A 15,826-nucleotide genomic window follows, 5' to 3' on the forward strand; every position below is an offset into this window, starting at 1 on the left:
GGTATTTATTTTTCTCTTTCTGACTTACTTCACTCTGTATGACACACTCTAGGTCCATCCAACTCACTACAAATAACTCAATTTCACTTGATTTTATGGCTGAGTAATATTCCATTGTATATATGGCCACATCTTCATTATCCATTCATCTGTTGATGGACACTTAGTTTGCTTCCATGTCCTGGCTATTATAAATAGAGCTGCAATGGACATTTTGGTACATGACTATTTTTGAATTATGGTTTTCTCAGGGTATATGTAGTGTAGGGGGATTTCTGGGTCATATGGTAGTTCTATTTTTAGTTATTTAAGGAACCTCCAGACTGTTCTCCATAGTCACTGTATCAATTTACATTCCAACAGTGCGAGAGGGTTCCCCTTTCTCCACATCCTCTCCAGCATTTATTGTTTGTAGATTTTTTAATGATGGCCATTCTGACCACTGTGAGATGATATCTCATTGTAGTTTTGATTTGCATTTCTCTAATGTTTAATGATGTTGAGCATTCTTTCATGTATTTGTTGGCAGTCTGTATATCTTCTTAGAAGAAATGTCTATTTAGGTCTTTTACCCATTTTTGGATTGCGTTGTTTGTTTTTTTGATATTGATGTGCATGAGCTGCTTGCAAGTTTTGGAGATTAATCCTTTGTCAGTTGCTTCATTTGCAAATATTTTCTCCCATTCTGAGGGTTGTCTTTTCATCTTGGTTATGGTTTCCTTTGCTGTGCAAAAGCTTTGAAGTTTCATTAGGTCCCATTTGTTTATTTTTGTTTTTATTTATATTTCTCTACAATGTGGGTCAAAAAGGATCTTGTTGTGATTTATGTCATAGAGCATTCTGCCTATGGTTTCCTCTAAGAGTTTGATGGTGTCTGGCCTTACATTTAGGTTTTTAATTCATTTTGGGTTTATTTTTGTGTATGGTGTTAGGGAGTGTTCTAATTTCATTCTTTTACATGTAGCTGTCCAGTTTTCCCAGCACCACTTATTGAAGAGGCTGTCTTTTCTCCACTGTATTCTTGCTTCGTTTATCAAAGATAAGGTAACCATATGTGTGTGGGTTTATCTCTGGGCTTTCTATCCTGTTCCATTGATCTATATTTCTGTTTTTGTGCCAGTACCGTACTGAGTTGATTACTGTAGCTTTGTAGTATAGTCTGAAGTCAGGGAGCCAGATTATTCCACCTGTATTTTTCTTTCTCAAGATTGCTTTGGCTATTCGGAGTCTTTTGTGTTTCCATACAAATCGTGAAATATTTTGTTCTAGTTCTGTGAAAAATGCCATTGGTAGTTTGATAGGGATTGCATTGAATCTGTAGATTGCTTTGGGTAGTATAGTCATTTTCACAATGTTGATTCTTCCTTTCCGAGAACATGGTATATTTCTCCATCTATTTGTATCATCTTTACTTTATTTCATCAGTGTCTTATAATTTTCTGCATACAGGTCTTTTGTCTCCTTAGGTAGGTTTATTCCTAGATATTATATGCTTTTTGTTGCAGTGGTAAATGGGAGTGTTTCCTTAATTTCTCTTTCAGGTTTTTCATCATTAGTGTATAGGAATGCAAGAGATTTCTGTGCATTAATTTTGTATCCTGCTACTTTACCAAATTCATTGATTACCTCTAGTAGTTTTCTGGTAGCATCTTTAGGATTCTCTATGTAGAGTATCATGTCATCTGCAAACAGTGACAGTTTTACTTCTTCTTTTCCAATTTAGATTCCTTTTATTTCTTTTTCTTCTCTTGTCATGGCTAGGACTTATACAACTATGTGGAATAAGAGTGGCGAGAGTGGACATCCTTGTCTTGTTCCTGACCTTTTCCCAGACTCCCTCCCGGCTAGCCATGGCACACTAGCCCCTTCAGGCTGTGTTCACGCCTCCAACCCCAGTCCTCTCCCTGTGCTCCGACCAAAGCCCGAGCCTCAGCTCCCAGGCCCCGCCCGCCCCTGCGGGTGAGCAGACAAGCCTCTCGGGCTGGTGAGTGCTGGTCAGCACTGATCCTCTGTGCGGGAATCTCTCTGCTTTGCCCTCTGCACCCCTGTTGCTGCGCTCTCCTCCTAGGCTCTGAAGCTTCCTCCTCCACCACCTGCAGTCTCCGCCCGTGAAGGGGCTTCTAGTGTGTGGAAATGTTTCCTCCTTCACGGCTCCCTCCCACTGGTGCAGGTCCCATCCCTATTCATTTGTCTCTGTTTTTTTCTTTTTTCTTTTGCCCTATCCAGCTACGTGGGGGTGTTTCTTTCCTTTTGGGAGGTCTGAGGTCTCCTGCCAGCGTTCTGTAGGTGTTCTGTAGGAGTTATTCCACATGTAGGTGTATTTCTGATGTATTTGTGGAGAGGAAGCTGATCTCCACATCTTACTCTTCCGCCGTCTTGAAGCTCCTCCCCGTATTATTCATCTTTATTGCAAGCTTCCACTCTACTCCCAGTTCCCCTGCTCTAGAGACCTCAAAGCTATATGTTGAAATGCTAACGTCATGAGATCAAATCTGCCTGTATCAGAGTACATGCATTGGGAATTGAGGGAACCAGAAATACACCTGTGGTGTTAAGCCAGTGAAATTTTTGTTTTAATTTGTTACTGCAGCATATGCTTGTCTATCCTGACTAATTCAGGCCAGTCAGATTGGAATTTTGTCACCTTCCTGTATTCCCTTCAATCTCACATCCAAAGAATCCCTGAGGTTGCTTTCCTTACTTAGGAGCTCTCACATGCCTTCCCTGAAGGAACTGACCACACATTTTTGCTCTTTACAATGGCAGTATCCATCAGATTGCTCTGATTTAATTGGAGTGCCAGTTTCTGCCCTGCCTTGGTTGGCTGCCACCCAGGTTCTAATTTGGGGAATAGAGAACATCCCGAATACCTGAATGCTTTGTCTCCTGAATCATGTACCATAATGGAGTTGCAGTTTGCCTTTAAAATCCAGCAGAAGCATGCCTAAAAAAAAAAAAAAAACAGCTTCAAAAAGACTTCCCAGTTGTTAATTTAGTGAGAGTGAAGTTATGTTAGCTCATTGAAATTTAATTGCTAATGGGTTATAAGTTAGGAACTACAGGCCCAGCATCTGTCTCTTTTTAGTGTCTCAATTATCACCACAATAATTTAATGACATCCTGTTGAAGAAGCATCATTGACATGCTAATGAATGGCACTCTGCTCATTTCTATGAACTTCTTATTCCTAGGTGATCATTTTAAGCCAGGCATTTTAGATTTCCATCATTCCTTGGCTACACAGACTGACTTAAATAAAGACCAAAATCATATATTTAGAAACAACAACAACAACGGTTGCTTAACACTAAATTGCAAATGTCTTAAACTTTAGTCACTTATAATTTTATAAATACGAACCAAAATTGAGATATACCATGAGAATCCCAGTATCTATTTCATTATCTAATTTCATCATGACCTTTTGCATTTAGGTTCCTCTATTTGGCTGTTTCATTGGTGTTCAATGACTGGTCCCATCTGTAATATTTTGCTTTTCTAATTAATTGTTTATTTTCTTGATCTTTCATTTTTATTTTTAAGGTCATATTAGCTTATTTGTTCTTTATTCATTTAATTAATTTATTCCATATGCTAGTATACTGCACTCTGACTTTTATTAAACACTGAGTTGTAATAGCCTAGATTTCCAGATACCTCAGAGCCTTTTAAGAAGGAGGTAAGATCTAAATAACTAAACAAATATATATATAAATACATATAACTTTCTCTTTGTTAATTTAAAAACAAAATAGAAGCTGTTACAATCCAAAGAAAATCCATTTCTTCTGACTCTCGAAGGCAGTGTGAAATAAGAGGCAGGCAATTATCTCAAGAGTTTTGGAGAGCTCATGAAGAACCCCAAGCTGCTTCTCCTCCATGGGTGACCAAAGCTGAAAGTGGAGGAGAAGGAGGAAAGTCTGTGTGTTCACAGCCAGCCCTCCTGGCACCCACAGATGATTATATCAATGTCGAACATGAGAGTGGAGCCCAAGCTTGTTTCTAAGAGATATGACATAGAGCGGAGCATCTTGTATCACAGGTGGCAGAGGCTGGAAGACATCCACACCCCTGCCACTGGTACCCAACCTAAGAGCAGACTTCCCAGACACAGCTACCTTGTAGTCCCTCTTCCTGAGAGGAAACAACATTGAGTTCATTCTTTCTAGGCCTGGTGAAGAGAGGTCAGTGAGCCCTTCACTTTTTTTTTTTTTTTTTTTTAGTTTCTGCTTTATAACAAAGTGAATCAGTTATACATATACATCTGTTCCCATAGCCCTTCACTTCTGATAGAGGAATTGAATGGGGGAGGCAGAAGATAATATACACAAAAAACACTTTTACTTGAAATTGAAAATAAAAGATATAAGCAGCAAAAGTAGTTTTGAGTAAAATAGACTTTATCAGAAGAGAACTGTAGGCTAGAGAAATGTTATCAATGTTAAGTACAAAGAATTATATATGTAACTAACCATACCTGACATTTATACATATGACTTGGGATCACTGATCATGGTGGTTAAAAACAAGTGCTTATTAAGTACTTATTCCATTTCAGTAAATAAATACTGCACACCTAGTATATGTAAGGTGATGTACAGCATGCTGTGAATGCTACAGAGGCAATGTTTCCTTTCTGAAGGAAATAACAATTTGTGGAGGAAAAGAGAGAAACTAACATTTGTTGAAATGTAACTGTATGGCAAGCATTGTACTAGGCACCTTTTATGTGTCTTCTTATTTAATCCCTGCAATTAAATAATGTTGTCTCCATTGCCCTACCTCATAGCTGAAGAAACTAAAGCTCAGAAAATTAAATGGCTTGCCCAAAGTTAGTACGTGATCCAGCGAGATAGCATGCAGATAATTATAACACAGGGAATAATGTGACTAAGATATTGAGAAAGTCAATAAAACAGATTTGTTCCATCCCCTTTAAAATAGTTATTCAGGTCAGTGACCCAGTCCTTAACCCATCAAGGTATGTATTTTCCTGCCCTTTTTGTCTGGGACATAAACTGGTCTTTTTGCATTTCAAAAAACCTCCTCTTTTCGGTCTTCTGGATCTTTTTGAATGACAGCTCCATTCTTCCAGCCGGTCAGACTAAGATGCTTAGTCATTCATGACTCTTCTCTTTCTTTAGCACCACATATTCAGTCAATTAACAACTCATGACAGTTCCACCCTCAAAATATATTTAAAATGTGAGGTCACTGCCATCACTGCATTCCAAATCACTGCCATCTCATTTCTCCTTTCTCTATTATTGCACTAGTCTGCTAATGGGTCTAACTGCTTCTGTCCTTTATACCCCATCAGCCTCTTCTCAACACAGCAGCCAGAGCAATTCTGTTAAACCAGATACATCATGTCTATTCTCTGCTCAAAACACTCCATTGGCTCTCCATCTCATTCAGAGACAAAGCCCAAGTTCTTACAATGTCCTATGAGGCCACCACTCCGTCTGGTCCCTTGCTTTCTCTATGACTTTATTTCCTACCACTTCTCTCTCACTCAGTTCAAGCCACACTGCCTACCTTATCCTTCCGGGAATACACCAAACATGTACTTATCTCATGGTCTCAGGTTCCATTTCCCAGGAACATTCTTCTGTCAAATAGTTTCCTGGCTTTATAGTTCATATCTGCAAAATATACTAATTGACAGTGTTTTTGGAAGGACATATGCATGAGATGCCTTAAGCTATTTATATTATCTGAACCATTGAGTTTTCTTCTAAGAATTCCTCCTAAGGAAATAACCCATTACAAATGTAAAGATTTCTAGGCAGCGATATATAAGTAGTACAGTATATTTGTGAACACTATCAAGATATGAAAAAATATAAATGCCAACATGATGGGATTCTTTAAATAAATTGTGACACTTGGTCCCATGGACTACTGCTTATCCACTGAAAATTATACTGCAGGACAATATTTGTTGAAAATGTTCCAACAATTTACCATTCTATAAAATGACTAAAATATGCCTGAGCCAAACGAAGGGGCAAACCAGCAGGGAGCTCCATACGTGTCAGTATATCTGGGACACTAGAGTATCACTAGGAAAATAATGAGACTGAGAAAAGCATATTTATCAGAACATCTTTTTGGGAGAGCACTATTTTGAGGGAATAGATACTTCAGTGTGGCAGTTAGAGTGGGTCTGGGGTGGTGAGCCCATACTCTAGTACTAAAACATGGTCATGAAATTTTCTTTTAAGTAGAGTACACCCAATTAACTGTATGGCTTCTTTTTTAATTTGCTGATTTCATTTCCCTATAGGGCTTTTATTTCTTTATTTTTTTAAATTGAAGTATAGTTGATTTACAATATTGTGTTAGTTTCAGGTGTATAGCAAAGTGGTTCAGTTATACTAACTGTGTGACTTTTGTTTGGATCTGGGAGGTGTACAAGTTTGGGGCCAGAGTAGCACAAAGACTAGATGAAGCCTGATCCATGCCCCTAAGCATCTGATTTCTTTCACCTGATACTTAGACCCTCCAAAGAAATATTAATGTGAAGGGGTGCCAGGTGATTAACTTGCCTGTGGCACACGATTCTCAGTAGTCTTTATCAATACATGTTATTCAATATTTTTTAGGATTATGGGATTTCCATTATCTTTACTTGTGCTTTTCAGATTTGTTTCTTTGGTACTTGGCACAGGCTAGCTTTGTAATAAGGAAGAAAAATATGATTTAAGCAGTCATATGGATTGTTCCACAGTGTTGAAAGATGTATTGAAGGAAAGTGGGGGCAGAGAAGAAGACTTTAAATTTGAGGGTGAAAGATTGAAGGCAACCTTGAGAAGGTGGAGAGCTTAGTGGCAGAAGCAAGGCTGCAATACTTTGAGGAGTGGGAGCTCAAAAAAATCAACAAAGTTTGAACAAATGAATTTCTAAGCAACATTGAGGATAAAATTGCATTTTCTGAAATATTGATGGATAAGTATTTTAGGTCTAGGAAGAAATAAATAATAACATAGTTTATCCAACAAACACTGATGTACTTGCTGTATACTAGGCAGGCATTGTATGAAACCATTTGAAAATAATAACTAAGTTAATCCTCATACCTCATAACAACAACCATATGAGGTTCGATATTATTCTTATCCATATTTTACATGTAAAAAACTGAGACACAGAGGTTCAATAATATGCCCAAACTAACACAGTTAGTAAATGGTAAGATAGCATTTGAACCTTGGCACTTTAAGCATTGTAAGTAGGGCTCTTAACCATTCAACAGCAGTGCCTCTCAATACTGTTAAAATGAGCTAGAAGGATAATCTGGCATTGGGAATACTATACACAGAAAAAAGAGGACTGTCAGTAAAAGATCGAAAGAAGCAGGGTTCTGTGGGTATGAGACCAGAAAATAGGTACTTACCTCTTAATGCCAGAGTGACTTGTGGAAAAGGTGCATTTGCAGAATGAGATGGACACTAGGCTGGTGTCACATCTGGAGCAGAGGAGTTGAGTGGAGATTTCTCAGGGAAACCACAAGGCAAATCCATACAGCGATGGCTTGCCAGCTAGGCAAGACAGATGCAAAAGGTCTTCTTGTGCTGAGATCCAGGAACAGAATTTTGCAGGACTGAGAACACTTATTAACAATGCATAGAAAAATATTGACAGAGGCTTTTGATGGGCTAGAAGAGAGAAGTTAAATATAATTACCATTGTAAGATGTTTATATACCCTCAAAAGTGAGATCTTACATCTTTCTAAGAACTTCTTAGACAACCCAGACTGAGATCGAAGGCAAGGCCTAATTCTAGGGAAGTTGACCTCAATGTGTAGTAGCCAGATGTGCAGCATTAGGATCATTCAGGAAATTGCTGGAAATGCAAATTATTGTTCCCACTTCCCCACAAAACCTAATGAATCAGAAACTCTTGGAGTCTATAGAGATGGGAGGGAGGCTGCTGAAAGACCCTATGGGAGGCAGCTAAGGGACCTATGGCCCAGCCGGGCTGAATTCACGTTCTGGAAAAGGACTATGAAGAGACTAAATGGATATAGTTGATTAGATATGGGGAAAATTTTTAGTGCAGCTGAGTCAAAAGAGCCCCATCAAAATATGTCTTTTTTCTTTATACCCAAGTAATGTATACTCATCACTTACGTCTTAACTCATCCATAACCCTCACAAATGTCACAAATCTCAGGGATGAGATGAGAGACAAGGATGTACAGTACTCACATTCCTTGGTAATAAAAAAAAAGTTTTTGCAGTTTACCATAGCTGTTTTGACTCAGTCATATCAAAATATCCCCAGAATCAAAATGTTCATGTAGAATTGGCCATTTTAAACCATCCTGTTTCAGAAGCAGGATCTCAGAATTCAACCCCTTTGGCAACATAACCCAATTTGTGTTTTCTAGTGCTAGATTAAAAATAAAAGAATAACCTTCATTAATTGGTAATCCCTATTTTGAACATGCCACAAGATATTATAAAAGACATATCCAGAGTTTTGAGATGAGTGTCTTCTTTCAGGGTCAGGGGTATAAATCTGGCCCAGGTTGATTGGAGAGGAGTAAAAGTCTTTACTACCAGAGGCTCTCTCTCTGATGGATTAATGAGCTGTGAATGAAGCAAATGCTTGCAGTAAACTGTATTTTATAAGCAGTTTCTATTAGATGGATGATCACTTGCATACAAAAATCACTTCTTCAGGTAGGACCAGTGTCCCTTCACAGCAAGGTGACAGCATCCTGTGGCAGAGTTTTGTATAAACTTTTCTGTTGAAACTTCCTAAAGGCATAGAAGGGCCTATGAGTACCATAAACTAGGAATATCTTGAAGCTTCTCCACATAAGTCTTCCATGAACAAAAAACTTCTGTAAATCTTTTTTATTTTAAAAATTGAAATAGAGATTGCATTTCACTTCATAATATATTGATGTTTATTTAGATCTGAATATAATGATTTAATTCACTACCATCAAAAAAAAGTTTGCTTCGGAAAGATGCAAACCGTGGCTCAGGATACTCTGCTGTATTTTCCTAGTGTCACATAGACCCAGGGTTGAATAGTAGAAAGAAAAAGGAATTTTATGTGGATCTGAGCTTTAGATTTGCTAGTGATCTGGGGCAATTTTCCTGATCTCTCTTTCTCTGTCAACATCTGTAAATAAGAGACAGTAATAATTCCTCTATCATACTAATTGTGTTACTGTGAAATTTAAAAATGACATACATAAAAAGGAGTTTGTAAATTATAAAGTTCTATAAAGATATCCAGATGTGTTCTTATACTGATCAATTTACCCAGACAGCTTTATTTGACTAATATATTGGTTACCAATTGGTTGCATAAGGAAACATAATTGTGAACACAGAATAATGTATGTGGATAATTTCAAATTACTCATTTATCATTATATAAACAAAAGCAGGAATGTAATTTAGCCAAAACTCTCTCCCAATTAAAATAATTCCCTTTTAAACATCAATTATAGCTTGCTTGAACATTTCTAGTAACAGAGAGCTATCAAGACAGCCCATGCCAACTTTTTACATCTCGAATTGTTGGAGAGTTCTTCATTTGTTGATTTGGGGCCATTCACTGTTATGGGATGGATTGTGTCTCCACAAATTAATATATTAAAGTCCTAATCACCAGCACCTCAGAATGTGACTGTGTTTGGATATAGGTGATTAAGTGAAAATAAGTTGATTGGATTTTGATGGACACCTAGTAGCTACTGCCACATATGTGATCTCCTAAATCCACATACAACCTTATGATTCAATAATAATAATATCCGTGTCACGTGGCCGAGCGGCGTCCGGGGCGCCGAGCTGTGGGCGTTGGGCATGGACTCTCAGGCCGCCGGGGCCCCGGCACTGGGGGCGGCAGAGCCGCCGCCGGGTCTGCCGCTGCTGAGCACGCGGGAGGAGCCCCCCCGTCCGGGGGCTGCCTTTGCCCCAGCTGGCCGCTCCGGTCAGGAGAGAGAGACTGAGAAGGCTGCGGATCGACTAGCCAGTGGAGCAGAGAGCATCCCTCATGATAGTCCTGCCCATGGTGAGGGCACCCATTGTGAAGAGGAAGGCTTTGCTGTGGATGACGAGGATTCTGATGGGGAACCGAATCCCTGGGAGCTGTCAGAAGGGGTGTCCGGCTGTCCCCCCAGGGAACAGGCTGCTGATCTTTTTAACGAGGACTGGGACTTGGAGTTGAAAGCAGATCAAGGGAATCCATGTGATGCTGACGACATCCAGGGCTGCCTTTCTCAAGAGGTCAGACCCTGGGTGTGCTGTGCCCCGCAAGGAGACATGATCTATGACCCCAGTTGGCACCATCCACCTCCACTGATACCCCATTATTCCAAGATGGTCTTTGAAACGGGACGGTTTGATGGTGCCGAAGACTGAGGGCGTAGCTTTTGCCTGGTGAGTGGGTGGGCCCTCCAGGTCAACGTCTCCTTTCTTTGAGGTGAGGTCTCATATCTGAGGAAACATTCCCAGTGATCCCCGAGTCGGGCACACAGACTGGTGTTAAATAAGGTCCTCTATCCCCCAGTTCTGTTGTTGTTGTTGTTTTTAATGAGCTCCTCCTTGGAATGGGTGAGTGTTTATGTCTGTGTCGGGAAGGAATGGTGTTCTTTATAAATAAAAGTAGAAATAATAATAATAATAATAATAATATCCTCTCATTACACACAAAGAACTAAGGTGAAGAAAAGTTAGGGAACAAGTCCAAAGTCAAATGAATACTAAATGTTTGAGCTATCAATCCAATCCAGCTTACGAACTCCATACACACGCACTAATAGTGATGTCCATACACATCACTATTACCACAACCACCACCACCACCACTACTACTACTACACACACACACACACACACACACACACACACAAAACTAAGCTCCTTGAGACAAAAGACTAGGGGTTTTTTTTTGAATTTTGTTTATTTTTTACTACAGCATGTTCTTATTAGTTATCCATTTTATACATATTAGTATATGTCAATCCCAATCTCCCAGTTCATCACAACACCACCCCTACCCCACCATGTTCCCCCCTTGGTGTCCAGACATTTGTTCTCTGCATCTCTGTCTCCATTTCTGCCCTGCAAACCGGTTCATCTGTACCAGTTTTCTAGGTTCCACATATATGTGTTAATATACGATATTTGTTTTTCTCTTTCTGACTTACTTCACTCTGTATGACAGGCTCTAGGTCCATCCACGTCTCTGCAAATTGCACACTTTCGTTCCTTTTTATGGCTGAGTAATATTCCATTGTATATATGTACCACATCTTCTTTATCCATTCGTCTGTCGATGGGCAGTTCGGTTACTTCCATGACCTGGCTAGTGTAAATAGTGCTGCAATGAATATTGGGGTGCATGTGTCTTTTTGAATTATGGTTTTCTCTGGGTATATGCCCAGTAGTGTGATTGCTGGGTCATATGGTAATTCTGTTTTTATTTTTTAAGGAACTTCCATACTGTTCTCCACAGTGGCTATAGCAATTTACATTCCCACCAACAGTGCAAGAGGGTTCCATTTTCTCCACACCCTCTCCAGCATTTGTTGTTTGTAGATTTTCTGATGATGCCCATTCTAACTGGTGTGAGGTGATACCTCATTGTAGTTTTGATTTGCATTTCTCTAATAATTAGTGATGTTGAGAAGCTTTTCATGTGCTTCTTGGCCATCTGTATGTCTTCTTTGGAGAAATGTCAATTTAGGTCTTCTGCCCACTTTTGGATTGGTTTTTTTTTTTAATATTGAGCTGCATGCACTGTTTATATATTTTGGAGATTAATCCTTTGTCCATTGATTCATTTGCAAATATTTTCTCCCATTCTGAGGGTTGTCTTTTCGTCTTGTTTGTAGTTTCCTTTGCTTTGTAAAAGCTTTTAAATTTCATTAGGTCCCATTTGTTTGTTTTTGTTTTTATTTCCATTACTCTAGGAGGTGGATCAAAAAAGATCTTGCTGTGATTTATGTCAAAGAGTGTCTTCCTATATTTTCCTCTCAGAGTTTTCTAGTGTCTGGTCTTACATTGAGGTCTCTAATCCATTTTGAGTTTATTTCGGTGTATGGTGTTAGGGAATGTTCTAATTTCATTCTTTAACATGTAGCTGTCCAGTTTGCCCAGCACCACTACTTGAAGAGACTGTCTTTTCTCCATTGTATATCCTTGACTCCTTTGTCATAGATTAGTTACGATAGGTGCGTGGGTTTATCTCTGGGCTTTTCTATCCTGTTCCATTGATCTATATTTCTGTTTTTGTGCCAGTACCATATTGTCTTGATTACTGTAGCTTTGTAGTATAGTCTGAAGTCAGACAGTCTGATTCCTCCAGCTCTGTTTCTTTCCCACAAGACTGCTTTGGCTATTCGGGATCTTTTGTGTCTCCATACAAATTTTAAGATTTTTTGTTCTAGTTCTGTGAAAAAATGGCATTGGTAGTCTGCTAGGGATTGCATTGAATCTGTGGATTGCTTTGGGTAGTATAGTCATTTTCACTATATCGATTCTTTCAATCTAAGAACATGGTATATCTCTCCATCTGTTGGTTTCATCTTTAATTTCTTTCATCAGTGTCTTATAATTTTCTGCATACAGGTCTTTTATCTCCCTAAGTAGGTTTATTCTTAGGTATTTTATCCTTTTTGTTGCAATGGCAAATGGGACTGTTTCCTGAATTTCTCTTTCAGCTTTTTCATCATTAGTGTATAGGAATGCAAAAGATTTCTCTGCATTAATTTTGTATCCTTCAGCTTTACCAAATTCATCGATTAGCTCTAGGAGTTTTCTGGTGTCATCTTTAGGATTCTCTGTGTATAGTATCAAGTCATCTGCAAACAGTGACAGTTTTACTTCTTCTTTTCCAATTTGTATTCCTTTTACTTCTTTTTCTTCTATGATTGCTATGGCTAGAACTTCCAAAACTCTGTTGAATAATAGTGGTGAGAGTGGACATTCTTGTCGTGTTCCTGATCTTAGAGGAAATGCTTTCAGTTTTTCACCATCAAGAATGATGTGTGCTATTGGTTTGCCATATATGGCCTTTATTATGTTGAGGTAGGTTCCCTTTATGCCCACATTCTGGAGAGCTTTTATCATAAATGGGTGTTGGATTTTCTCAAAAGCTTTTTTCTGAATCTATTGAGATGATCATATGGTTTTTATTTTTAACTGGCTAATATGGTGTTTCACATTGATTGATTTGTGTATATTGAAGAATCCTTACATCTCTGGGATAAACCCCACTTGAGCATGGTGTATGATCCTTTTAATGTGTTGTTGGATTCTGTTTGCTAGTATTTTGTTGAGGATTTTGCATCTATGTTCATCAGTGATATTGGTCTGTAATTTTCTTTTTTTGTAGTCTCTTTGTGTGGTTTTCGTATCAGGGTGATGGTGGCCTCATAGAATGAGTTTGGGAGTGTTCCTTCTTCTACAATTTTTTGAAAGAGTTTGAGAAGGATGGGTGTTAGCTCTTCTCTAAATGTTTGATAGAATTCACCTGTGAAGCCATCTGGTCCTGGACTTTTGTTTGTTGGAATACTTTTAATGACAGTTTCAGTTTCATTAGTTGTGATTGGTCTGTTCATATTTTCTATTTCTTCCTGGTTCAGGCTTGGAAGGTTATACCTTTCTAAGAGTTTGTCCATTTCTTCCAGGTTGTCCATTTTATTGGCACAGAGTTGCTTGTAGTAGTCTCTTAGCATGCTTTGTATTTCTGTTGCAACTTCTTTTTTTTTCATTTCTAATTTTATTGATTTGAGTCCTCTCCCTCTTTTTCTTGATGAACCTGGCTAATGGTTTATCAATTTTGATTATCTTCTCAAAGAACCAGCTGTTAGTTTTTTTTATCTTTGCTATTGTTTTCTTTGTTTCTATTTCATTCATTTCTGCTGTGGTCTTTATGATTTCTTTCCTTCTACTAACCTTGGGTTTTGTTTGTTCTTCTTTCTCTAGTTCCTGTAGGAGTAAGGTTAGTTTATTTATTTGAGATTTTTCTTGTTTCTAGAGGTAGGCTTGTATTGCTATAAAATTGCCTCTTAGAACTGCTTTTGCTGCATCCCATTGGTTTTGGATCGTCATGTTTTCGTTGTCATTTGTCTCTAGGTATTTTTTGATTTCCTCTTGAATTTCTTCAGTGATCTCTTGGTTATTTAGTAACGTATTGTTTAGCCTCCATGTGTTTGTGTTTTTTACGGTTTTTGCCTGTAATTCATTTCTAATCTCATAGCGTTGTTGTCAGAAAAGAAGCTTCATATGATTTCAATTATCTTAAATTTACTGAGGCTTGATTTGTGACCCAAGATATGATCTATCCTGCAGAATGTTTCATGTGCACTTGAGAAGAAAGTGTAATTGGCTGTTTTTGGATGGAATGTCCTATAAATATCTAGTAAGTCTATCTTGTATAATGTGTCATTTAAAGCTTGTGTTTCCTTATTTATTTTCATTTTGGATGATCTGTCCGTTGGTGAAAGTGGGGTGTAAAAGTCCCCTACTATGATTGTGTTACTGTTGATTTCCCCTTTTATGGCTGTTAGCATTTGCTTTATTGAGGTGCTCCTATGTTGGTGCATAAATATTTACAATTGTTATATCTTCATCTTGGATTGTCCCTTGATCATTACATAGTGTCCTTCTTTGTCTCTTGTAATAGTCTTTATTTTAAAGTCTATTTTTTCTGATATGAGAATTGGTGCTCCCGCTTTCTTTTGATTTCCATTTGCATGGAATACCTTTTTCCATCCCCTCACTTTCAGTCTGTTTATGTGTCCCTAGGTCTAAAGTGGGTCTCTTGTAGACAGCATATATACAGGTCTTCTTTTTGTATCCATTCAAGCAGTATATTTCTTTGGGTTGGAGCATTTAATCCATTTACATTTAAGGTCATTATCGATACGTATGTTCCTATTACCATTATCTTAACTGTTTTGGGTTTGTTACTGTACGTCTTTTCCTTCTCTTGTGTTTCCTGCCTAGGGAAGTTTCTTTAACATTTGTTGTAAAGCTGGTTTGGTAGTGCTGAGTCCTCTTAGCTTTTGCTTGTCTGTAAAGGTTTTAATTTCTCCATCGAATCTGAATGAGCTTCTTGCTGGGTAGAGTAATCTTGGTTGTAGTGTTTTCCCTTTCATCACTTTAAATATGTCCTGCCTCTCCCTTCTGGCTTGCAGAGTTTCTGCTGAAAGAGCAGCTTTTAACCTTCTGGGGATTGCCTTGTGTGTTTTTTGTTGCTTTTCCTTTGCTGCTTTTAATATTTTTATTTGCATTTAGTTTTTGATAGTGTGATTAATATGTGCCCTGCTGTGTTCTCTTTGGATTTATCTTGTATGGGACTCTGTGCTTCCTGGACTTGACTATTTCCTTTCTGATGTTAGGGACGTTTTCAATTATAATCTCTTCAAATATTTTATCAGACCCTTTCTTTTTCTCTTCTTCTTCTGGGACCCCTATTATTCAAATGTTTTTGTGTTTAATGTTGCCCCAGAGGTCTCTGAGACTCTCCTCAATTCTTTACATTCTTTTTTCTTTATTCTGCTCCGTGGGAGTTAGTTCCACTATTTTATGTTCTAGGTCACTTTTCCATTCTTCTGCCTCATTTATTCTGCTATTTATTCCTTCTAGTGTATTTTAAATTTCATTTATTCTGTTGTTCATCATTGCTTTTTTGCTAATTTTAAATGTTTCTTGTATTTTCTCCATTCTATTTCTAAGATTTTGGATCATCTTTAGTATCATTACTGTGAATTCTTTTTCAGATAGGTGGCCTATTTCCTCTTCATTTGTTTGGTCTGTTGGGTTTTTACCTTGCTCCTTCATGTG

The 15,826-nt window shown here is 38.2% G+C and overlaps 1 protein-coding gene across 1 annotated transcript; it reads left to right on the forward strand.

Moving 5' to 3' along the window:
- Positions 1–9,834: 9,834 nt before the first annotated feature.
- On the forward strand, positions 9,835–10,633 carry LOC309797095 (coordinator of PRMT5 and differentiation stimulator-like). The gene has a single exon (XM_082610520.1). It carries the CDS (start codon positions 9,836–9,838, stop codon positions 10,391–10,393), a length of 558 nt encoding a protein of 185 aa, XP_082466646.1. The 5' UTR covers position 9,835; the 3' UTR covers positions 10,394–10,633.
- The last annotated feature ends 5,193 nt before the right edge of the window (positions 10,634–15,826 follow it).

This window comes from Mesoplodon mirus (assembly GCF_964341445.2).
Source record: "Mesoplodon mirus genome assembly, chromosome: X".
In the NCBI taxonomy this organism is placed as follows: Eukaryota; Metazoa; Chordata; class Mammalia; order Artiodactyla; family Ziphiidae; genus Mesoplodon; species Mesoplodon mirus.